This window comes from Mytilus californianus, unplaced genomic scaffold (genome assembly GCF_021869535.1).
Source record: "Mytilus californianus isolate M0D057914Y unplaced genomic scaffold, xbMytCali1.0.p SCAF_1, whole genome shotgun sequence".
Taxonomy (NCBI): domain Eukaryota; kingdom Metazoa; phylum Mollusca; class Bivalvia; order Mytilida; family Mytilidae; genus Mytilus; species Mytilus californianus.
The window spans coordinates 31,140,873-31,167,419 of NW_026262581.1; the positions used below are offsets into that span (position 1 = coordinate 31,140,873).

The window sequence follows — 26,547 nt, forward strand, 5'->3', positions numbered from 1 at the left end:
ATTATATGTAATAACAGTACTAAACATTATAGGTAAGAGAAGTGCAACAATAATTGACATTTGTATAAATACATTTCTTACTTAGAAAACTATATACAATGTTAAAAGTTGGCATCCATACGGTTACCAGTACTAGTATATCCAAAAAAATGTCCTGCATATAAAACAATACCGCACATGTTTGTAAGATGAATTGAATAAAAAAGGTAAATGAAGTATCCATTATTATACTTTAAATAATGATGGATTCAAAATTAAAAAAAAAAAACAAATTTTAAATTCACTTATTTACATAGGAAATGAGATGAATGATACTCATAGCCTAGTGGGGTTCTCAGGTTCATAAAAAACACCCTTGTTAACCAATAAGAACTATAAAGTTAAGATTTACAATGAACATTGACATTTAAAGTGGATTTGATTAATTCCAGACTTCCTGTTGTAATCTTTGTAAGCCTATCGACAAATTTCTTGCTACGTACCTGTGATTTAAAACTAAAAAATATCTGATGGAACATTCTGAGTTTTAATCAAGTATTTTCTAAATATTTGCTGATGCCAAACAAAAAATGTATGTGTTGCCAGGCTAGACAAAACTAAATATCTTTACAGTATTTAACAGTTCTACATCAAAATAGGCGAACATAAGTTCAGACCAGAGACAATAAACAAGGCATACAAAGACTATATATAGTTGTCTTAACAGTATCATACCTGTGAACTGTCTTCTTGTTCCATATCTACATCATCTGGTACCTTGCCCTGATAACCATACACTAGGTACCATAACAACTGTTGTATAATTCTTCCCCTCTGCATCTTAGCTTTGTAACCATACAGTCTTGCTGCTTTCTACAAAATAATAAAATTTTAAACTGTAATACTGTTAATTAGTTTTGCTATTATGCATAAAACACAGAGCTGTTCGGTAAAAAAACACATATGGGATCAAGGGAAGGCACTTTAAAATCCTAGCAATGCAAGGTGTCAAATACCATTTTGTACAGTAAAAATGAAAGTGAAATTCTAAAATTGCATCTAATCTATTGGTGGTCAACCCACTTTGAAAGTGCCTTCCCTGGGTGGAAATTATATAAGAATGACAGATGAAAAAACAATTCCCTTCTTCTCCCTACAACTAGGTCTTTTTAGCAATGTGTATACATACAAGAGTACAATTAATTTTACCAAAAAGCTCAATTTTCATACCTCCTCCCTTGAAATCACAAAAAAAAACTCAGACATTGCTGTTAGTTTATTGTTGGACGAAAATTGTAAATATGCCCTTAAACTTAAGTTAAACGATGTAAGAAAGTCTCTTAGTTCATGTATTTCTACAGTATTAGAGTTATAATATTATTTGACCACTAACATTATAATGCACTTACTTTATCATAGATCATATCTGTAGATTTCAGTTTGCTTTTAAACTCATGGAGTTTGCAAATACTTTCTCTGGCACTGTCAGGCAAACCTTTCAGTAGGTCCTGTAAAAAGTGACATTAGTATAACTTGTAAAAAAACTCCTTTTATATGCAACTTAACATAACATGAAACAAACTATATGTCATAACCTGTGCATATTTAGTAAATTTATCAAATAATTGCTTAATTTGTAGAGACTGTAAGTCCTGAGCCGGAGCCGAAGTTGGCTGTTCTCTCTGAGCACTATGGCTTCCTTAACCAATAAAAACTGGCCATTCTGATAAAGACAAGATAACTGGAAATGCTGTTAAAAATCAACAAACAAACAGTATGGGACTGTCAAATAATTGAATATGCTTTTACAACAAGGTTAAAATGGTAAAAAGCTGGAAAAGACTAAAACATTCATGACACTCAAACATGTAGCCTAATATAATGTATCAACGGTAATTTTGATAGCATATTAATCCAATAAATTATAGTCGACCACACTAATTTACAGATTAATGCCTAATTCATATAGCACTTAGTCCACTGATAATATTATTTCTTTTATATTGAAGGTAAGCTGAGTAACACCATTCTATAAGATTTCAGTAGCTTGTTACTATATTGTCATACATTGCATTATGGCTATAATGTTTCCCAGTGATACACAAATGGCAACACCTTTTTGCTGCAATCAGATTTTTAGGTTTCTTATTCTGTTTATTTATTTATTTATTTATTTCTAGTGTTGTGCTATGCAAATTTTGTCTACCACCATAATGTGAGATCATTATTATTTGTGGGATAAAAATTTTGGCAGATTGCATGGGTATAGGAAACCATGAATTTAAATGTTCAACAAAGTACACATTTTCTTTAGGCTTGTACGGATACTTTGATAAAACCAGGAAATCAAATGTAAAAGAAAATACAATATTTCCTCAATCCTTGAAAATTGGTATCCACGAAATTAAAATAATCTAAAAAACTCTAATCATAATCTTATTGACAAACAAATGCGTCATTATCTCTTAATGTAAGGAGAACTAGTAGTAGTAGACTTAAATCCTTCCCTTGTGATATTGAACCTGTTCCTTTTTAAATTAATTTTTCAAGATAAACAGTTACTTTCAAAGTAAAAGCATTTTTTAGTTCAAAAATATGTTTTCAGGTTTTACATGTTTTAGGTGTGTTTGATTTGTCAATTTCATTTCAATCAATTACCTCTGTTCATTGTTCATTGATTGATCACTAGATTGTTAACATGTGTAATTTTATATAATATGATTTAATCGATAAAAAAAACTTTCCATATCCTTATCATATATGTAAGGATATCATTATCTTTGATTTTCATGTGTATCTTTTTTGTGGGAAGTGCTACAGAGGGTGTAAAAATAAACTTAGTCGGGTTATCTTTGAGATGTTCCTCTCACCATGCTTTTGTAATAAACTGTTATCACAGAGATATGTCTTGCCTATTTGTTATTTTGATAATTCAAATGTTGAAATTAAAATAGCAATACTTTGACATGTAAGTTATGCAAATATTCAAAGTCAATGAACATGACTGAAGGTACAGGGCTAAACAATCTCCATGGAAATGAGATGTGCCAATGCTCATACAACTGCAAACCAAATACCATTGACTTTTCATAAGTTGTTCTCTTTAAACAAACCTAAACACAAACATTAACTTGTAAACTATGTAAAAGTTTCAAATTCAATGAACCATAATTAGGGGGTGGGGTTATATAATCTCCATGGAAATGAAACTTGCAAATGCCAATACATTTTCATACCGAATATCAATGACTTAACATTAGTGGTTGATCTTAAACTGACCTAATCACAAACTAATATATGTAAACTAAGCAAAAGTTTCAAAGTAAATAGACCATGAATGAGGGGGCGGGGCCAAATATTCTCCATGGAAATGAGATGTGCTAATGCTTATACAACTGTATACCAATTATCATTGACCTACCACTAACGGTTCCCCTTGAACTGACCTAATCACAAACTAGTAAATGAAAACTAAGCAAAAGTTTCAAAGTAAATAGACCATGAATGAGGGGACAGGGCCAAATAATCTCTATGGAAATGAGATATGCCAATGCTTATACAACTGCATACCAAATATCATTGACCTACCACTAGTGGTTCCCCAAAAACTGACCTAATCACAGACTAATACATGTAAACAAAGCAAAGTTTCAAAGTCAATAGACCTTGACTGAGGGGGCGGGGCCAAATAATCTCCATGGTAATGAGATGTGCCAATGCTAATACAACTGCATACCAAATATCATTGACCTACCACTAGTGGTTCACCATGAACTAGACCTAATCACAAACTAATACATTGTTGACGCCGCCGTCGCAGCCGCCGACGCAGCCGCCGACGCCGGAAACAGCATACCTATGTCTCGTATTTTGACTCCGTCAAGGCGAGACAAAAATGTTATTGTATTGTTCTGATTAAAATGAAATTGCCAAATCAAACACACCAACAACATGCTTGTGAATTAGCTTATAATTGACACTATATTTTAAATTTTGATTGAAAACATATTTCTAAACCGGTTTCACAATGTTTATGTACTGTCCTTACTTTTGATTGGTTCTCTACGTAACAATAATAATTGACTCTGCCCAAAGGAAGGTGTAACCTTAACAAATAACTTGGGTGATCATGAAAATCAAATAAAAAATAACATGGTTTAAGGACTTAATTTATAACAATGGTGAAATTATGTTATGGTGTTATGAAATACTATAATATATTATTATTTTTGATAAAAAATACCGTCATACCTTGCATGGTTTCTTGGCAACTGGAGGTTTTTTCTTGTGTGAGTTTTTCAGACTTTCTTTCGATACACTGAAGGACTTTAGTTTGGCTTGTTCTATAGCACTCTTAACAATGTTGTCTGTAGGCTGTATACTAGGATCACAGTAAAACTGCAACTGCAATATTTTAATACAAACAACTTAAAAGAACCATATAAGGGCAGTTTCAAGGTTGTCAATATTATAGAATATATTTTACATAAAAAGTCATATTTGATCTAACTTTCAACTGAAATTTGAACTTTCTGTTTAAGATTAACATTTATGTCTTCTGTTAAGACAGGTACCTATAAATTCCATGGTAGTTGATTAGTACTTACTAATTTAGTATTATCTCCCATGCCAATGACAGTTTTGATGCATCTAACTTTTCCCTGTTTCACTAGAATCTGTAGAAGAGTATTTAGTGTTTTTTTATCAATCTGAAAGGAACTTCCTTCCGTTTTTTCCTTTGCTCTTAAATTCTGTAAAAGTAACAAAAAGAAAGAAGAATCAATGTTCAGAATTTTGTTTACATAAAATTCAAAGTACATATTTAGTATATACTTATTATGCAAAAAATACTGTATATTAGAGCATTTTTCGTTAATATATACTTATTCTTACACAAGACATTACTAACAAGAATGTGTCCATAGTACACGGATGCCCCACTCGCACTATCATTTTTTTTATCAGTGGACCGTGAAATTGGGATCAAAACTCTAATTTGGCATTAAAATTAGAAAGATCATATCATAGGGAACATGTGAACTAAGTTTCAAGTTGATTGGACAACTTCATCAAAAACTACCTTGACCAAAAACTTTAACCTGAAGCAGGACAGACGGACGAACGGACGGACGGATGAAAGGACGAACGGACGAACAGATGCACAGACTTTAAAACATAATGCCCCTTGGTGGGGCATAAAAATTTGCATCCAAATTCAATGCTTGTAACACTGCTTTAAGAACCTTGTGTAATCATGAATAATTAACATCACTTTTTAACGAGATCATAAACTATGGCAAAAAGATTTGATACTATGCCATGTGCAAGCCTGGCCTAAATTAAGACTCTATTAGTTTATGGATTATATAGAGTAATGTTCCTGTTAAATTATTCTCCAAATGGTGATTTTGTAGTTAAAAGGATCTTAACAATGCAGAAACCCTTCTTGGAACTACATTTAGATTTTGAGCAGGAAGCTTCATTACCCAGCCTCACCTGGTTCATCTGGGTTGATTATTCCAACAAAAAAAGAGGAAAAATATATTGCATGACTTCTATGTCATTTTCAACCTTAAGAGCCAATATGAATGTCAACCTTTCAGTGAAAAGGGAAATGGTTTGGTATCAAAATACACCTGAGATTTTTTTTTATTTTACCAATGGACACAATTGGACAACAATATATGGGCCAAGTGATGGAACTAAAAAACCAACCTTTATCAAATGGAAGACATTCTCTATCAATTTAGCATCTCTGATTGCCTCTAGTAACCAGGACATTCTTTTAAAGTGCTTCCCTGTCTGTATGCTCTCTAGAATGGAAAGTTTTGAATTGTACATGGTTTGCAAATCAAATTCCAATGTTAAAAGCTAAATACACAGAAACTATGTTTTTAATAAGTATTCAACAGAAAGCAGAGACCAGAGACCACAATTATTCTAATTTAATGTTAATAGTGAATATAAATTCAAAACTACCATTGTTGTAAGTAGCCTGATAAAAAAAATTCCTGACTTCAACATAATCACCTAAACAATTTTGTCATTTTTAACTGCCTTATCTTTCTACTTATAATTCACTTTCCTTAGATTCATAAAATTTCATGGTGGTCAATAAATTTGGTATACAAAAACATAAAAACATATGTTCAAAGAACAAGTATATTTTGAAAGTGATATTTGCAACAAGTAATATTGATTGTGGATCGTATAAAAATCTGCATTTTGCACTTACAGAGAAGCCTAATATTCTTACCCTTCTTCTGGAATTTTCTCCTAACATTAGGAGAACCAGACATATCCTCCTCTGATTTGATAACGGTTTGTGGAAATTCCATCACATCGTCCAAGAAACTGCTTTCCATTGATAGTTCTGTAATTTCTTGGGAAGATGAAGTTATTCCTTCCATAATACTTTCAATATTTTCAGCTGATTCATCCATGATTATCTCTTGCTTTATAATTGGTGTACTTGTGAACATTTCTGTTGGCATGCTCTGATTCCCCTGTAATTCATCCTGAGAACTTTCTCCTGCTGTAATAAAATTAATGTTTGGAGTCCAGAAGTAAAATAAAATACACTCTGACAATATACATTAGTGTTTCAATGTCAAAATTGATTAGATTTAATGTAGAATAGAAGCCAGTAATTTTCAATTGCAAATTAACAAAAATAATTTGTCTAAATTTTTACTAAAACCAGCAAATTCTGATGCAAAAACTCAATTCATATGTGAAACTTTTCATTTAAACGAAGTTATTTATATAAATTTAGATCAAGATAACCTACTTTTGTGGTAATAGGACTGAAGTAAAAAATGGTTATTACCATTGATGTTTTTTTCATAGTTTGATACATAACTTGACGGGTATCGTTATCCAGGTATTAAAAACACTTATGGCCCTGCATCATGTCTTAACTTATATTTTGTCATTGCACTAGGTCATGCTTTTATCAGACTGTTTAATACGATGTCTTTACACCAAATCCATCAGAAATGTACTGATTGATATTATAGTCTGGATGAACGTGTTTTAACTATTAGTTAAAATTTAGAACTAGCTTTCAATAATAGCAAATACCCATTTTTAATTCTGACATTTCTATGAGGATTTCCTCTTCATTTAATAATTTTTCACCACATATAATCTGGCCTAAGAATAATTTGACCACAATTGAATACTTCCATGAATTTCATTATATAAATAAAACATAACTGAGAGGGTGATAAAGCAGATTGTTACCCCAAGAAATCACTGTCAATTGAGGTAAAGCCAAGATTGACAATGGTTTTCATGGGATAACAATCAGATATATTTGAAGCAGAATCTGTCATTTTAACATGAAGTATAATAATACTTACTATCATTTATTCTTGCTTCACCAAATTCATCCTCGGGTTCCTCTTTCTTAATCAGCTCCAGAAATTTACCCTGTTCTGAATAGTACTCCTGAAGAACGTTACTTTCATCCTTAAATTTCTTAGCGATGTACCTGGAAATAATTTATTATCTTTAAATAACCTGACATAGCACCACTACTTCTACAACACAAGACCTTGTACAACATATAAAGTCCTGTTTATAAATATTGATCTTAATGTTATCTTGTAGTTCACATTTCATTCTGTAACTTAATTTCATTGGAATGAATATCATCCATGATTTTCACTAACAGAATATGTATTTTTAATTATGCAAATTCCACACTAGGAAAAAATACTTTGCCTATCTTTAATACTACATTTCTAATACTATCTGCAATGCACAGAATTGTCTAGTAGTGTTTTCTTTAAAAGCTGGTAGCCACCTGGTAGCCATCTATTTTAGGATTTTGGCCCCTCCTTTTCTGTCAGTTATTTTGGCCCCTCCTTTTCTGTCAGTTGTACCAGTAATCAATACAAACTTCACTAAGGATTCAGATCCTGCAATAACAGTCTGCTACTTTTGCAAACTAGAAGAAACTTTAGAGGAAAAACTTAAAACAGATAATTGCTTATTAAAAGAAGAAGATGCGGTATGATTGCCAATGAGACAACCCTCAATCAGAGACCAAATGATGTAGAAGTTAGCATCTATAAGTCACCATAATATTTTTTTGCTTAAATGAAATAAATTATCAAACATCAACTTACTGTATCCTCTTGACCTTCCCCATGTCCACTACAACATCTACAACACTACCAGACCTTATCAAAGCTTTACATATAGCTCTACCATCATAGTAGTCTAGACACATCATCTTGGTGAGTTCAGCCCTGTTTACTCCCTGTGGTCCAGCAGATTCCACTGCCATTAGTCCTTGACATAATAGAGGTCTCTCATAGATGTAAGAGTAGGGCTTCAACTCTGAAAACACAAATACACTTTATTCCTGTTAATGTAATAACATTTTGTTCATAATAATCAAAATGGACTATTAACAAAATTAACAACTGATTGTTAAATTTCTGAATGACTCAAAGAAAATATATAGTTGCTTTTGAGATTGTTGTAACAAAATTCATGTATAGAAATTTGTATTGGTGTATGGTAAATATGTATTGATTGGCATATGTCATCTGTATTCAAAATCACAGAAAGGAGATGTTGTGATGCAGTCAGATATTGATAAAATGTATTTTTTATCGTATTTGCTTTCAAACCTTAAACTAAGAACATTTGAGAAAAATTGCAAATTTGAACAAGAATGTGTCCATAGTATATGGATGCCCCACTTGCACTATCATTTTCTATGTTCAGTGGACCGTGAAATTGGGGTCAAAACTCTAATTTGGCATTAAAATTAGAAAGATCATATCATAGGGAACATGTGTACTAAGTTTCAAGTTGATTGGACTTCAACTTCATCAAAAACTACCTTGACCAAAAACTTTAACCTGACGCGGAACAGACAGAGTGACGGACGGATGCAGAGAGACCAGAAAACATAATGCCCCTACTTCTATCGTAGGTGGGGCATAAAAATTGTCCATTTTCTAATTGCCTAACTCCAAAAATATATTACAAAAAAAATACATAATAAATATTGCTACCTCTCTTTGTGTCCTCTCCCTCAGTCTCCTCATCTTCTTCTCCAACCTCATCATCTGATTCCTCATCACTTGCAGAGCTTGGCATTCTAGTACACTCAATTACACGTAAATGTTTTTCTGATATTTTGTTCCTGAAAAATGAAATTTATATATCTAGTATCAAACTCCATTTTACTTAATTAACAAGAATATGTAATCATAGACCTATATATACCACCATATCATGCTCCTACTATCACATTTTCAACGTTCAGTGAACCCCAAAATCTAGGCCAAAACCATAGCTTATGTTTAACGAACTTAACATCATAATGTGTATTAAGTTTCAAGATAATGTGAACACAACTTCATGGTAAACTACCTTTAACCAACTTCATGGTAAACTACCTTTAACCAACTTCATGGTAAACTACCTTTAACCAACTTCATGGTAAACCACCTTTAACCAACTTCATGGTAAACTACCTTTAACCAACTTCATGGTAAACTACCTTTAACCAAGGCTGCGGTGTTTTCCTTGTTCGAGTAAGTGGTCATTTTGTTGGTAGCTGCACTGTGCTGTTTTTATTGTGTGTTTAGTTTTATGATTTGTGCCTGCACCAAGCTAAGTCAGGGTATCTTGAACATGTGTTGTTTATTGTTGTTGGTCTTTGTTTGGGTTTAGTATTTTTTTCACATGAGTTGGTGTTGGTGGTTGATGTGGTCTCTTATACTGACCTGTATTTTTGACAATTTTTGTTATCCCTTTTTATATCATTCAACCTGTTGAAGGAACAACGATAAACAGGGTCAAAACCCTAATAGGGAATATATTTTAAGAAGTTCACATCATAATGAATGTGTATTAAGTTTCAATTTTATGTGATCACAACTTCATGGTAAACCACACTAAACTAAAACTTTAACCTTAAATGGGACAGACCAACATACTGACAAACCAGAAAACATAATATCTCCTATTATTGTACCAACTTATTATGTAACCAGTATTTGTAGTTTCTCTCAATAAATTACTTCTAAAACTACAAATGCTGATGTTAACTAATTATTCAAAAACTACCACTAGACCTACTTTGTCATATATTCCTTCTCCTTGGCATCTGGAAACATTTCTCTGTACAATATTAGGTATGTTTTAAAGACTTTCTTGTAAGTTTTGTAGACTTTCTTAAATGATTTCTCTTCTATGTGCTAAAAAAAAATATATCTTTAAAGAAAAAAGAAATTTCAAACAGTCTTTCATAGATTTTGACAGTAAGACCAATAAAATCATTTCAATCACTGTTACAAATTAAGTAGCATATTTTAGGAAAGAAATTACATTATTGATAAATAAACATTGTTTTCTAACCATTTTAAAGATTTTGAATTAAATTCTAATATATGATCATTATCTCTCAACAAAGGATATACTTTGCAGGACATCATTCACTGTGCAAAAATTTAGATTTAGCATCAATAGTGGTGATTATTACTGCAATAAAAAATTCTTCTGCACCAGCTTTATACAAGTACAGCTGATATTCTTCACTAAAATGTTTTTTTTTTACTGTGGAACTTTGAAAATGATAGGGACTCCTTCATGTTGGTGATATACTGCACTGTGTTCAATATTGTGGAATATAAAATCTAGTTTTGGCTGTTTTGTTAACATGGAATATTGTGTAGCTATCCAATAATGCATTTCTTGAAAGTAATGGCAATGATACTAGTACTATAATTTCACATTTTAGAATTATAATATTACTGAATGTAGTTTTGCTTAGATTGACCATATAGTGTCACAAAGAAAAACAATATCAATTTGTGTAGAATTTTGCAGAAATATTGTATTTCTATTAATGGAGGACAAACTGAAATTGATATTAAAGTGCTTCAAATTCATGTGATGTTTTCTTTGATAGGTTGCTGCCATACTGACAATTTGACAATTCTCCATTGTTATGTTCAAATGATATATTTCAACCCTTATTTTGTTTACTCACCAAATCATTTCTAGTTTTGGATATTATTTCTCTATGATTTGGTTTCTCCAATAAATAAGTGGCTATTTGTGAAGCTATTATAAAGTTCTTGGAATTGACAACTTTAAAAAATCTTGTAAGATGAAACATCTTTCTCATCAAGTGCTTATGAGACTTGGATAAAACACTAACATCCTACAATGAAAAACACATGGCATAATTTGATTAAAGATTTGTATTTTGAGTTGCTGCTTTTATATAAATATGAACCAAAGCTCTCCCTGTTAGATTTCATATAACATTGAAAAAGGTTAACCACATATATTGAAAATGCATCAAAAAGGCATGTAAATAAATATCAAGCTAGCAGAAATATCCTTTTCCATCTCAAATCATACATCCTTACTACAAACCTCTGTTAGAAACAAAACCCCTATTTAACAGAAGTAGCTATATGTTTGGACTAACATGAATTCAACTTCAATACATTATTGTCTTTTTGTAGAACCATGTATCGGTACATAATTTTCCTTTCAGTGTTGTAGATCATTGATTGTTTGCCTTAACTGTCTTAACTCTTTAATTTACCTGTTTTTTAATGATTCCTAGCCTGACTAATTTAATTGTATGGTAAAACAATGTTTTACTGGGCATCTTGAAGACTTCTAAACTGACTGGTCCAGCTGATAATTCTCCACTGTATCTTCCCCTATAAGTGATATAAAGAACAAATATATTAGCAATTATTGTAGAAATTACTGTTCAACAATAATTGTGTGAATGAACCAGCCATGTGTTACTGTTTTTTCTGTAAAGTTTTGATAGAATCACCAGAATGTATTCTCATCTATTGAAGTTGATTTTACTTTCAGCATTTCTTTAAGTTGCAGCTGTTTGTTACAAGATTTTCATAAATTATTTTTGATTTCTTTTGTCAATTTTATTATTTGTAGTCATGCTAAAATAGTGTTTAGATCAGGTAAGTTGAACAGCCAGGACATCAAATATAGGTTAGAAAATGCAACTTTATGTCTTTTTCTTATACAAATGCAACTTATGAAAGTGTCACATCCTTTTGGAATGGTAATTGTGGTAATCAAGAAGATTTCTCATTACGGTAAAAAGTTTGAACAGCTTTTCTAAAATAAAAGATGTGTTTTTCATGACTTGTTGTTATTCTGATGTTCTGACAAAAAGTTCATTTGCCAATTACTGATTTAAGGGCATATGATACAGTTACAGAGGAGGCAATGAAGTTGCCAACATAAAATGTTATTTTTCGCGACATCAAACTGCGACATATCGGGAAAAGATGCATTTTTCAACTTATTTTTATCATTCAGACTGATATAACTTGAAAACGAGTTCATGGACCCCTCTTTCTTAAAATGAGATTAGGATTGATTACGTATGAAGATTATTTGTACCAATTTTTATGAAAAAGTCACCAATGAGATTTTTTAAAATTAGATAAGTATTCAGCAAAAAATTCTGTTTTTTTCCTAAAATCCTGAAACTTTGATAAAAATTAATTATTTCCAATGAATTGTTATAAAAATTTAGAGCATACTTATGTAAAAGAGATTTTCCAAATGTTTTTACAAAAATCCTATTGTGTTTATCTTTTGAAACAAAAAAGTTAGGTATGTCTATCCAAAGGATGGAAATGTTCCAAAAAACGAAATTTTGAGTAAATGTCTAAATTTTTGACCCCATTTATCTCTTAAAGTAGCACATGAAGGTATATTTTTTATTACATATTTGCATTGACTAGGTGAAAAATAGCTTGTATGCAAATTTTCGTAAATGAATCACCATGGGATCAAAACTGTTACGTATGCCCTTAATTCTGTTATTACACACTTTTAACACAAATTGTTTCCCTTTGTCAATCATAGACTGGCTCTATGGTATACCGAACAAAATTGGCTTCTGTCTACTCAAAGTATGATACCTTGAAAGTGGTATACCAGAGTTTAAATCCATTTTTAGTGAAAAATAACTAATGATATCAAATGTTTTTAGCTTAACAAAAAATTAAATGTAATTAAAAGATTTGAAAACTTAAAGAACAGCTAGCTCTCCATCGTAAATGAAAATATGTGTCCCTCCTAAGGGAGACAACTGAAGAAGGGATCTCAATTTACAGGGTCATCTATCAAAATTTATAATGGGAGTTTTAATGTTTTGCGAAACATATCCTGTCCAAATTTTTCGCAATTATAAAAATGTCACAAAAGTTAGAGAATTAACAGTATATATTTACCTTCCTATTCTCTCTAGAACACAATATGTTGAATCAATCCAGCTATAGGTTGGATCAAAAGTTTTACCCAGCAAAGCTTCATTTCTCTGTCTCTGTGAGGCAACAACAACCAGCTTCTCTCCAAATCTAAATATAAAGAATTTTTTTTTAAATGAGCAGAGTTAACAAGTTCATAACCTCTACCTCATTTTGAACAGGGTCACAATGATTGTTAAACAACTTCTCTTCACAGGACAGTTCATAAAGAATGATACCACTAAAAACACTAACTTTATACCTAACTCTCGTTCTTACTCTACAATGATACCAACAAAACATATTGGTACCATTTGGATTATTGTCAAATTGCCAGAAAAACCTATGCGACAAAGTTAATGTTTGCCGTTTTAAATTGTTGAAATAAAAAATACTTTACAACTGTCAGAGTAAAGAAAATAGTTTTTATACCTTCTTATATGATATTTTTTCTTTTGAAAGTTTGGGTTTGATGAACAACAATAATTGGCATAGTCAGACAGACATTACTTCTAGCTGGAAATTAAAAAAAAAAGGATGCAAATGTTTTGCCTCAGTTTTAGTGAATTTCAACTGTGGATGAAGATAGCATTGTCATGATTAATGTACTGCTGTAATGGGAATACTGTTCTAAACTGGGATAGGATTAATTTACAAATCTAAGACATTATCAAAACAAAAAGAACTTCAAAATAAAGATTGTGAAAGAATTTCATAAATAACCCAACAAACATGTAACTTAATGAAAACACAAACAAAAATTGCCATCATGTGAAATTACAAGAATTGGTAATTAATGTATGTTTCTATAATAACCTTTCAATAACTTTATCCAGTGACATGAGTAGTTTGCCAGCACTAACAATTTCATCAGTAACCAAATATCTTGTATGAAATGTAGAACATGATCCAATAACACCGTCCTGGTTTATACAGGTGACAGGATAAGCTTCTATGTGGTGTGTATCCTGAAATTTTAGTCAAACAGTGAAATATACAGAAAGCAGTTCTACAAAAATAGATTTATATGCCACATTTCTATTGTGTACATGTATACTGAATAAGGTTTGATCTGTACTATAATCTGAGGCAGGTGTTACCTGTGGAAGAGGACGAAGTATAATAATTATTTATATACTGATTTTTCAAAACTAAAACTACAGTGAAATGTACTACGGCTATCAATAATTTTTACAATTTACAAATTATGTCATGAAGAAATACAATAAAAAACACTATCATTTAAAAATAATCCGTAACTTTGAATACCCTACATCATTGGCTTCAGGACTGAGGGCTGAACAATAAATAACTTGTTAACTAATTTTTTCCAAAATCAAATAAATGTCCAGTATAACTTCTGTTGAAAAGGTAACTGAAATACGGAAATGTATTACATGTTTTATAGCTATAAAATCATATGTCCATTGTTGAATAAGCACTAGACTCATTTTAAAATGATACAGATTCATTTTCATTGTTTAACGGCCAACATCAAATACATCAAAACTGTGTGAAATCATTTGATCCTCCTTCCGTCTATTTTAAGCAAAGTCATAAGAGAAACAGTACCACAAAAGATTTCTGCTCAAATGCTGAAGTCTGGAAAAAAATTTAACAATTTTGGATTCATTAGTATATATATTGATTTTCTACTGTTATTGAGGACTTCGTCAAATTATTTTGATTCCATTTTCCCAAAAATAAAAATATTCTTACATCCTAATCCCTTACTACCATAAACATGAAATACATGCCATTAGTTTTCTATCCTAAAATTATTATTTCAAACAGTTCAAGTCTTTTACCATAAACATTTTAAAAACTAAAATAAAAGTTTGGTATTTATATCGTTTGTTTTCAAAAAGTCCAGAAAGAATCTGAGAATTTTTTTTATTACAGCATTATACATGTGCTATGCATCTTAAACTTGAATTCACAAATAATTATTCATCAGTCAGAGCTCAGACTTAATAAAAGTCTTTTTTTTGTTTTGGTTTCTGACTTACAGATGTTTTATGATAAAACTTTTCAAATAAAAGTCATGTTGATTCAGATTTTACAGCAATGCTTAAAATTTTCTGCTGATCCTCTTTTTTATCAATAGCAAGAAGCAGATATTGTGAATTAAAAATACAGACATAGAATACAAACTGAACAAAAAGTAACAAAACTAATGTCTCAAAGATAAAATATAAAAGCAATGATCAAAAAAGGTATTGCAGCAAAATTGGTTTGTGAATAGTCTGATACATGCCTCCAGGCAAAGACAAATTAATATAACAATTTTCCATGTTTTAAGGTAGACGATTTCAAGTACAAAACTTCAACCACCAAACAATTAAGACTTACCTGGAAAGCCTAAAATTTTCAAACTTTCATTTAAGTATCACAAATAACTTACAGAAACTTACTTTCTTAAATAATAATTGTCTTTTAACTTGATGGCTGGGTGGATGGGTTGGTGTTTAACGTCCAGTGACAAATATTACATGATTATCAGGACAAGAACATGTTGATGTGATAAGCCAATTAACCTTGCCTGGTACTTCACTGACACCCTGAGCCAGATTTTTAACATATTCATAAGATTGTACAGTACAGTACACAGGAAGGCATGGCAGCCTACCCAGACACAAAATTTTGACTGGCGCCAACTAATCCTTGTTCTTACTACTAAATGGTGCGAGATTAGCAGAGAAGCAGCAAATACCAATTTTCAAGTCTTTGGTTTGACCACCATTCAGGGGAAGCAGCTACCACAAGCCAACTGAGGTGTTTTCAACTTGCAGTGACATCATGATAAGAGATACTTTCTTTGTAACAGTAAAATATATTAAGATTGGCATATATATTACCATGGAAAATTCTGATTCCTTATTAAGACAAAATATGACAATGTTACAGAAAATTCAAAAAAACAAAACAATATCACTTTTCATCTGACTTGACAATTAGTAACTTACTACCAATTTACCGAAAGATCAAATTAATAGTCATAAAGATAGCCTGTATATAAGTATGTTTCATTTATAACTTTAACTAACATTGAATCTTATCTGACAAACTTGAGATGTATAGTTAACTACCACATGGAACAGGATAACTTTTAAATTGTTTAAGCTTTGTGTGAAAAAACACTGTCATGCCAATGAACACTTTTATAGCTGTAGTTACACTGTAAATTTTGTGCACCAAATGTCCAGCTAAAATTCCAGGCTATTCAAATCAAACAATACTAGCTATACCTGGTTTAATTCTACCATATGTCCACTTTCTGGGTCAACAAAGTCCATTCGATTAAAGATGTCTAAATCTGGTCTTGGTTCAGGTAGCTCATAGTAGACAAACTCAGATACTGTTGTCAACTGTCGCCATAGAAATGCTTTAGATTTCTCATCAAGTTTGATAACAAAACCAGGCCTTTTTTCAAGTCTTTTCCATAGTGTGTTCACTGTTATACCTGTATTGTAAATAAATACATTTGGGGGACATCTTGATATTGTTTATGGTCCTTTTTTTACAGATCATTGCACAATTTTTTTAACCTGGTAAAGAATTTGCATTAAAAGTGAGTCCTTTTACAGGACATTTAAGGTCATTAAAAAAAAACCCACTCTTCGTCTTTAGGTAGTCTTATTTTATGGTTAAGAGAAATAGTTGGTGTCTTTTTTCAGTGATACATGTATCAGATACATTTTGTACTAATATTCATTTTAATATATTTGCATACAGGTAATTCAACTTCGGTTTCCAAAACAATTAATTTTTGCAAGGATTTTTTTTTTTCATGTGGTTTAATCAAATTTTAATCTAGAACATTCCTTTGCAGGATTCTTATAGTTTCTATCATTTTGAAATATTGTTTGAAATAATTATGTAAGTAAGCCTCAAAATAAACAAACATGTTACTGAAAATTCCCTGCTCCCTGCATATACCATACACATAATCATAACTGATAGAAAAACAACGAAGGATGTTTAAAAGACAATCATAACATTACGTAAGGTTTTGTTGCTGTCTGGCTTTCTGTACATACAAGGGGACACTTATTAAAATCACTCTTTATTTTGTTAATTTGTATACTTTAAATTATAAAGCCAATGGTGGATTTTGGTGTTGATGTCATGGTGGTAGATGTTTGTTTCTGTTTAATTTATTCTGAAAATTTAGAGTTTACTTTATTATATAGATTGATTGATTGATGATTGCTTAATGTCCAGTGGCAAATATTTCATGTATGTTCAGGACAAGAACAAATTAACAATAAATATAATAGGTAGGTCCTGCAATAGAGGCAGTCATGGATACAGGTCGGGGAAATTTGGACTACCACTGGAAAATGAGGTCTGGATGTCTTTTGGTTAAAAGTGTTGGTTTGCTGTCTCAATGACATATGCATGATACCTATTTTTATTCAAACTATTCAGAATAAATAAAGTAACCATTTTTTTCTTGGCCTTCTATTTAGCTAATACTGAAAAGATATTTTATACAAACCCTCTAAACCTTCTAAAGCTATTTCATCAACTACAGCTGTCAAATAATTCAAATCCATCTGAAATAAAGAATACATGTACATATTGAGGCAAGGATTTGCTATTGATTTTGGTTCTTTTGAAATGTGAAAACATATAAAATATAATAATTAGGCAGTAATAAGTCTCGGAGTCTTCACTGAGGACAATGTATATTTTTATATTCATTAGTTCAACATCTGATAAATAGTTCTGCTTCATATCAAGGATGTATTAGTTATACGTCCTTGTTGATATACATTTGTAGACACCTTTGTAAACATAACCCCATTGAACTACAACTTTTCTAAATTGTTCTTATAATTAATCGTCATTGATTAAAAACTTTAGACAAGGATTTATATAGTACAACTACTCACTATACAAATCCTCGCTTTGGACAAAAAACAATTGAGGTGACTTCAAAATATTTACACATAACTTTACAGATTTTGTTTTTTACTGTTACCTCGAGCTCATAGTGTTGTAAACACAATTCTGTTAACCTAGAGTTATTTCCCCTACCATTTCAAAGGCACTAATGGTGATGAAGATTTCTACAATGCAATCTTTTCAATTGAGTACATATACCTGGTAACAAGGATTTGTACTATAGTAAGACTTACTATACAAATCCTTGCTGGTAATAAATAAATCACTTTTTTTGTCGTTTATATACATGTAATATCATGAAAGTGCCATTGTTAATTGACATGCAAAAAAAAAACCATCATGAAACATTTTTGAGGTAATCTGGCCATCATGTACAGATTGCTAATCATGAAATCAAAATCACTTACAGTCCCTACCTTAATGACCTAATATGCAATATCCTCTGCATTTGTTGGATGATTGTACGGTTGCATAGGGTAATTTTCATTTTCATAACTTTATAAAAGAAATACTAAACCCCTCCATCATGGAACATGTTAAGAATATTGGCTCCTTTATAAAACACTCATTTACATGTAAGAACTGAGGGCATAAGTCTTATATTTTTTTTCCCATGTGTTCATTTCTTATAGAATTGTTATTTCTTTGCTATATTAATATGTTTGTTTTTGTTTCTTGTCACAAACTAATTATGTTTATAAGTATTATTATTTATCAACAAGTTATTATTCCTTGTCCTAAGTTAGAATTTTTTTCATTTTCTAAGCAAAGTATTCAAATATTTTAATTTGAGATGATGCATCCTTTTTACATCATCTTTTTCCTGATAATTTTTAATGAAAATGTTTTATATGTTTTGAAAGGGGATGTTTCAAATTTTGTTATATGATATTTCTCAATATTTATCTCAATATACAAATAACTAGTCCAGATAATCATGCTGAGGTATTTTTCAATTCTGATTTTTTTTTATCGCTCATTGAAGTTAAGCAAAACATTAAAATTGCCTTCCAAAACCACATATTTTGGACTATCAAATACCATAAACTGTTATAAAAGTCAATAAAATGGGAATTTAACATATATAAAATGTATTGCAATTTGCTGAGGTCTGACCAGGTAATTAACAAGTAAAAGTTATGCAATTATGCTTATTGCCTCATGTGATTCACTGATAATTGTGACAAATTGTACAAATAAAATGAATTCGGGTCTGTTTGTCCAAAATCATGTTGGCTCCCATTCATGTTCGCCCCCATTCACATTCGCATCCTTTTTTGTTTGTTTAGTGTTGAATAATTTTTTATTGTTTCAAAATAAAGTGACATTATAAAACAGGTTTCCTTTGGTGTTTTATTAATTATTTTGACGAAACGAGTTATGAATAAAAAATTGTTATAATGATCAAGGCAAAGTTCATCTAAGATTTCTAAAAGAAAGGCAGAAGATACCAAACAGCTATCAAACTCATCACAATGACATTGCCACATCAACAACGAATAATACAAAAACCAGGGCACAAATTACATGTTTTTTTAGGTGTTCATGGTGTTGCATATCAGCTATAAGTTCCTACCAGGAACATATATATTGACGGGACTTGACACTACCTGATTGTAGTCGATTATATCGTCGTGCCATAGTTAATAAAGATACGATACAGAAACGGATATGTGTAAAAAACGGACTCGCTATTATCCTAATAATTTCTGATATTATCAATAAAATGTCATTCAAACTAGTTTTATAGTGATGCTAGTGTATCAAACTTGTATTCTGTCACTTCAAATTTGTTAAAATCGCAAGCATTTTATCACAGAATTGTGCAGAATGCAAACCAGGTAATAAAAAAATGGCGGCCATTGCCGCGATGATTTACAAATTCCCAAACTATTATAAAACACTTCACATCAAATAAATCAAACTAATTTTGGTAATTTTATATGACAAAATATATCTACTAAATGATAAAACTTGTATTTATTTACAATTAGAGTTATGTGGTTTATTTGTTGAGCAGTTCTGATAGTTTTTCTGTCAGACGCTACCAAAATCCGTAAATCTCGGGAAGTCTCGAGGAGTCTGAGATTTTATCAATTTTATACTGAAAAGCGTATCAGATTCATTTCCCGTTAGATATACTGTTCCCAGGTTCCTACAGAGCATTTATTTCCAAGTAAAAAAGCTTGAAGGTACACTATGGAGGTAAAGAAGAACTAATAAGTTATACAGTTATATATATATGATTTATTTTTATTCATTATAATTTAAAAACACAGAACAATGATACCAAATCTAGCTTTGTAATCATACAAAATTAACAATTAATCATCAAAGCACAAAAATATAAAATTTTAATATAAATATACATCTAAAAAACATCTAATAATTCAACCTGTTTTTTTAATGAAAATAGGGTGCAAACAGACACAGGGGGCAAACGTGTGGGTGCGAATGTGTATTGGACCCTTACCAAATAAAATAGACCCCACTTGCCTGGTTTTCTTTTAAATTACATATGGTACGACATTAAACAAAAATTGCATTTGAATTTTATTCGTCTAGGTCATGCCATGTCTGAAACTTTTCCAGATGCACAAGTTTGTCTGTACTCAGACTATTGTGGTAGAACCATGGCCATTTTCTCCTACTCCTAGGTTAAATAGTGGTAGAGGTGAACCTTAAAAGTATAAAGTTTGCGTTGTTAGCTTGTAAAATATATAACATTGAAAAAGAGAAAATATTATTTTGATGTTGCGCTGCCGATGGACATACTGACAAATTATTTTCTCACAATTTTTAAATGTTTATGTCTTCTTCATGTTTATATTTACAGCATCTTTGCCGCTAAAATAGGAGAAAACAGTTGAATGTGCTTAGGACCCTTAGGAGACAGCTCTTCCAAAGAAACATATAACTAAGTACCAATTTATATTTTTCAAAGAATAACATAAAGAACTTGATTGACTAAAAACAGTAATAACTTGTGAGTTTCAAAGCGTAAACGTGGTAAAAGTTTACTTTCCATATTACATTAGTGACGAATAGTAGATGTTAGTATCTCTAACACTGTTTTTTTTAAGTGAACGTATAAATTGTTCATTTTGGTGCGTTATTTAAGATTTACAAGGACATTATTGGTGTTTTAGCTATACTTTAAACTAACGCCGTGTGGAGATATGCTGTTTAGAGCACTTATGATGCAGTGACTAACTACCAAATAAATATAGAAATCAGCTTGAGTAAGTTTTGCAAAATATATTTTCTGTTCGTTATTAAATAATCGAAAAGTTAAAGTAAAACAGATTATTTTAATTAAATTTTAAAAAAGCACTAAAGAGTGATCACTTGATGCGTACTAATAAAGTGAAAGTGAAAGTAGCACTTCCCATGTAGCAAGAAAAGTTATCAAACCATAAAAATATATATACATTGCAATAAGCTGCGATTGTCGAATTGTTTTGCTCCTTTAGGGTCCTTGATTGGTTCATACACATTTTGAATCTTGATTGATGAACTTCTCTGTGGCCATGATGGTCAGTCAGGGATAATAGTACTGCAGTATATTAATATTATTATATGTTATTTGCTGTGAATAACATTGAACTTTTGTTAGCTTTATGTTTGTTTCTCTGCATCATGTACGAGGAGGTTTGTTAGAGGACTTATACTCATAATCCTAGAGCATTATCCCTTGTTACCTGTTGCAGCTGAACAATCAAATTTATATCATAACTTCCAGCAAATATAAAAATAAAAAAATAAAATAAAAATAATTGCAAGTAAAATCAAGTGAGAGGACATTTGCCACACATCTAGAGTAGCAACCCTAAAATACTTTTTTATTTAACATAGAATAGCCTGTATGGCTCTATATTTAGGTTTATTATATGAATGTCATTTAAAATATTGTATGTTGTATAAAGATTATATTTGTTTTGTGTATATGCCCCCCCCCTCCCTGGAGACCTAGTTTGGAAAAAATAGAATATCTTATCTTATCTTATCCTGTAACACTTATAGAAGTCATGTTTATTTACTTGATGATGTTAGTAATATTTACTTGCATATGTAAATTTGTAAGATTTTAATTTTATTTTCAAGGTTTGAAAAATAATAATAATAATTTTATTTGCAAAATACACCCATATGGGTCAAGCAAACACAAATACAAACATATCTAATATAGATAGTGAAGAATTACAAATATAAACATAAAAAAACATATAGTTATAAATGGTAATGTAACCTTTGATGGACATGCATGGACCTCATTTTCGCAATTCTAAAGATTGCTTTATAAAGTCACCAACTTCTGTCAAAAGCTTAGATTCAGGATTTAAAAGTGGTTTTAGCTTTAAAAGTGGTTGATAATTTGAATAATCTGGGTTTATATTATTAATCATTACAAAACAGCAATCTCTTAAAGTTGAGTTCAGTTTGTAATAGAAAAAATGGTATACAATGGTATTCAAGTTTATTACAAAGTTTACATAACCTTTGATCTCTGGGTACATTTTTATATCTTCCCATTTCAACTTCTAGGTTATGGTCACTAACCCTTAATTTAGAAATTAATTGTCTGGTTTTAAAATTTGATTCTTTTAATAAATAATTCTCAATTTTTATCTCAGATTTTATTTGACTATATAGAAATAATTTTGAACTGTCTGTTACAAAAGAAAGTTTATTCAAGATTTTTTTTGTATAAACTTCATGTGATATCTGTTTAAACTTCATCTTTAAGGAATATTTAATTTTATTGTATGGTTTATCATAATTTTCAAAATCTTCAGCATTTAATCCGGTCTCTTTAAATATATTTAGAGCAATGTATACCAACTATGAAAACCATCATTATGCAGTGACTTATTTGATTCATAGGCTTCTTTTAACAGAGGATTAATATCATGGGTATGAAATCTACAAAAATATAGCATAACTTGTGGTTTAATAAATGAAGCCATAGAAAATCTGCCCAGTTCTGTTTTTCGCTGAAATATTACATGCAGTTTTCTTAAGCCCTAGGACAGATTTACAGTATTTATTATGAATCATTTCATAGCAACATTTATCTTCTAAGGACAAAGTATCACAAACAGAACCATGTTGTTCTGATCATTTCAAAGATTTAAAAATGGATAAATAATTTTCCATAAACCAGACCTCAATATTATATAATAGAACAGGTCTTATTAAGACATCAAATAGTTTACATGATAAATTAACAGGGATGGATTTAAAGTTAGAAAATCTACTTTTTAAAGCAAATAGGACCTTCAATCCCTTTTTTGATAGTTCCTGGATAAGTTTTTTTTTAAATTGACTTTATAGTTAATAATGTTTCCTAAAAAATTTTATGCTTTAGTCTCATTTAATTGGATGTTTTTATAGTGTACCACAGGGGTGGGAGAAAATTTATTCTGAATAATCTCCCATTAATCTTCTCCAAAAATTCACTTACAGTTACACAAGTAATTTTTTTTAACAATTTATACCCCTTAAATTCTTATGTTTTGGGAGGTAAAAACAAGTATACTGTGGATTCATTTATTTTCGTGGGTACCAATTTTCGTGGAATCAGGAAAACTTACATGTTCGTGGATATTTAATTTCGTGGTTTTGCTGAAGTCTGCATACGAGCCTGTAGAAAATTTGTTTTTCGTTGAACATTTGATTTCGTGGTTCAGCTGTACCCACGAAATCCACGAAAATTGGTATCCAACGAATAATAATGAATCCACAGTAAACAAATTTTTTCTTGCTTGCTTATTATTTTTTAATTAAAGTTCAATCTTTTGTCTCAAAAACTAAACAAAGAAATTAAATCTCTGCTATTGCACACAGAATGACAGATGGACAGTTGTCAACATATATTTGTTCCCCCAAACAGAAGCCCCCCTGGAAACTTTGTTATAAACAATGCCAGAATTAACTCGAATGATTCAGCGCCCTCTATCAGTCAGTGTCCTCTCGTTAATGCAGCGATAGATAATGAGTCGGAATATAACGACTGGATTAGTCGGGTTATGCCATAATATCTGTTCCTGTTCTTCAAAAATTGCTCTCGGGAGGCTTGTAAATGAGCAGTATTTTGAAGATAAACAGAAAAAGATGTTCATCGTCCATGAAAATATATTTTTATGAATATTAAAAGCCGACTATTAATGACAGACAATTGAAAAAAACACTCTATTAGAGCAATGTAGTCAAGAGGAATTCAAGAAAAGAAGAAAATAAGACTTTCTTACTTATGTAAGTTAAACAAATCTGAATGTCTAAGGGATATAACTCTACCTCCAAAATAATTTACCTGTACCAGTGAATAAAAAACACTTGTATAAGTATTACCAGTGACTGGTGGTAGGCAACAGAATGGCGATATAAAAATAACAACAATAAACTTATGTATGATATATATACTTTTATGATTTTTTCTTAAAAAGAAAAGCTGCTATACATATTACACATTATCTTTAATTTACATACAAGGCCAATATGCAAAGCTAGAGCTAATTAAATCCTCCTTGTCATGCAGCAAAGTCAAGGCTCCTTTAGAATTAAGTTACATATGGCACTTCATGAATTGCCAAATTATTAACATCACTTTTTTTTTAGGGTGTAAGCCTGATGTGGAGATATCCAAAACATAATAGAAAAGAGAATGGAAATATATATGTATAAACACATTATGTATATGCAAACTGTTTAATCTTTGTAATTGTTTTTTTATCTAAAATATATAGCCTGATACATATTGTAGTATGAATTTGTGAGGGACACTAACCGAAAAAATAAACATCTTCTTTTTCTTGTTAACAGAACTCAGTGCATCTTCAATAGCCAAGGGTTACGATCCAGTCCTTTCCTCTTTGAGAGGAGGGGACTGGATCGTAACCCTTGGCTAGCGAAGATGAACTCAGTGGTGGATTCAGGGGGTGTAGAGGGTATACGCCTCCAACCCCCCTTTTTGATAAAAAAAAACTATAATTTTTTGGCATAAAATCTTTTAAATAAAATTTCACCTCACTTTGCTCTGCAATTTACATGGTATATGTTAAGTTTTATGGAATTATGCCCCCCCCCCCCCCCCTTTCAAAATTCCTGGAACTGTTGAAGGTCATTCTTAATTGAGTTTGGACTTCCACAGAATGTGAAGCTGTACAATGTTAGATGGATGCTTCTGAAAACCTCAATTTTTATGTGGGACCAATCATATAAAATCTGGTAATTGGAAAAGTTAGAAGGTCGAACATGTTTGAAATTGTCAGTTGAATACTGGGAGTTATTGCCCTGAAGAGATATTTTTTACACACTTTTGTCAAAACTTTAGTAGAAAGAGAGAATCTGTCAATAGCAAAAATGGTATGTAGGACTAGATTTACAAATATTCAATAGGGCTGAGATAGTCAGCTGACTCCTTGTAGGAGTTATTGCTATTGAATTACAAATTTTATCCATATTTTGTTTTGGGTTTTTTTTTTTGTGGAAGCTATAGAGCATATATGGTGAATTATGAACAATTTGCATCTTATAAAACAAAATACATAAGAAGAACACTAGCTATTTCATTGCCGGATGAAGGTTTTTCCTGAGATATTTCATGACCAAGTGAGCTTGATGATGGTTATTCTTGATATATCTCATGACCAGGTGTACCTTATGAAGGTAATTACTGAGATATATTTCATGATCAAGTGTGCCTGCTGAAACATATGTCATTGGCACATAATTTTCTATTATAGGTGATCTAGAGTCTAGTTGTGCTGTTTTTCTTTCAAAGTGAACATGTGAAAAAACATTCCCCAAGGGAATAATTCCCGTCTTGTTTACTTTCAGATTCACAGTTATATAATGTATACATGAAAACCACTTGAAAATGGAGAAAAGGCATCAAGAATCTTTACGTAAAAACTGGGTTTTTCTGATGGATAGTTTGATTTTGGAAGATCTTCTTGACTTAATGATAGAAAAAGAAATTTTCACACCAAGTATGGGAGAAGAAGTTAGTGTCAAACAGACAAAGAAAGATAAAGCAACACAGTTTTTATTCACCTTAATTAGACGAGGACCTAAAGCTTTTGATACATTTATAGAATGTTTGAATGAATCCTCTCAAGACTTTATAGCAGAAAAATTAATTACCACTTTAAATGAAGAACCAATGCAGTTATAGTTTATAAACAGTATTTTTGTAATACTTAATCACATTAAGCTTGACTTCCATATATGACAATTTACATTACTCTTTTTTAAGTACTATCATACATAAATTCTGTAAAAAAAGTATTATCTGTACGTTTTATTTCTGCCTCACACGATAAGAATGTCCCTTTCTTCAGATGCCACTGAAATTTGTACGAACCTTGTTATTTTA

General features: G+C 30.9%; 1 protein-coding gene and 1 long non-coding RNA gene across 3 annotated transcripts in view; one reads left to right on the plus strand and one right to left on the minus strand.

The window, feature by feature from the left end:
* Positions 1–21,040, minus strand: part of LOC127700969 (general transcription factor 3C polypeptide 1-like) — a 315,269-nt gene extending 294,229 nt beyond the window's left edge. For both annotated transcript variants that reach the window (XM_052204733.1, XM_052204726.1), the window contains exons 1-17: positions 20,965–21,040; positions 17,761–17,818; positions 16,508–16,722; positions 14,076–14,227; positions 13,245–13,370; positions 11,567–11,687; positions 11,000–11,173; positions 10,087–10,205; positions 9,015–9,145; positions 8,115–8,328; positions 7,344–7,474; positions 6,236–6,514; positions 5,695–5,792; positions 4,587–4,730; positions 4,231–4,383; positions 1,389–1,487; positions 715–852 (exon numbers count right to left, since the gene is read on the minus strand). In XM_052204733.1, coding sequence (XP_052060693.1) covers positions 715–852; positions 1,389–1,487; positions 4,231–4,383; positions 4,587–4,730; positions 5,695–5,792; positions 6,236–6,514; positions 7,344–7,474; positions 8,115–8,328; positions 9,015–9,145; positions 10,087–10,205; positions 11,000–11,173; positions 11,567–11,687; positions 13,245–13,370; positions 14,076–14,227; positions 16,508–16,722; positions 17,761–17,818 — 2,352 coding nt within the window. In that variant the 5' untranslated portion in view covers positions 20,965–21,040. The remainder of the gene's footprint in view (positions 1–714; positions 853–1,388; positions 1,488–4,230; positions 4,384–4,586; positions 4,731–5,694; positions 5,793–6,235; positions 6,515–7,343; positions 7,475–8,114; positions 8,329–9,014; positions 9,146–10,086; positions 10,206–10,999; positions 11,174–11,566; positions 11,688–13,244; positions 13,371–14,075; positions 14,228–16,507; positions 16,723–17,760; positions 17,819–20,964) is intronic.
* Positions 21,041–21,343: 303 nt separating this feature from the next.
* LOC127701517 (uncharacterized) lies at positions 21,344–26,459 on the plus strand. The gene is made up of 2 exons (XR_007982073.1): positions 21,344–21,412; positions 26,010–26,459. It is a non-coding gene; the product is annotated as an uncharacterized LOC127701517 (long non-coding RNA).
* The last annotated feature ends 88 nt before the right edge of the window (positions 26,460–26,547 follow it).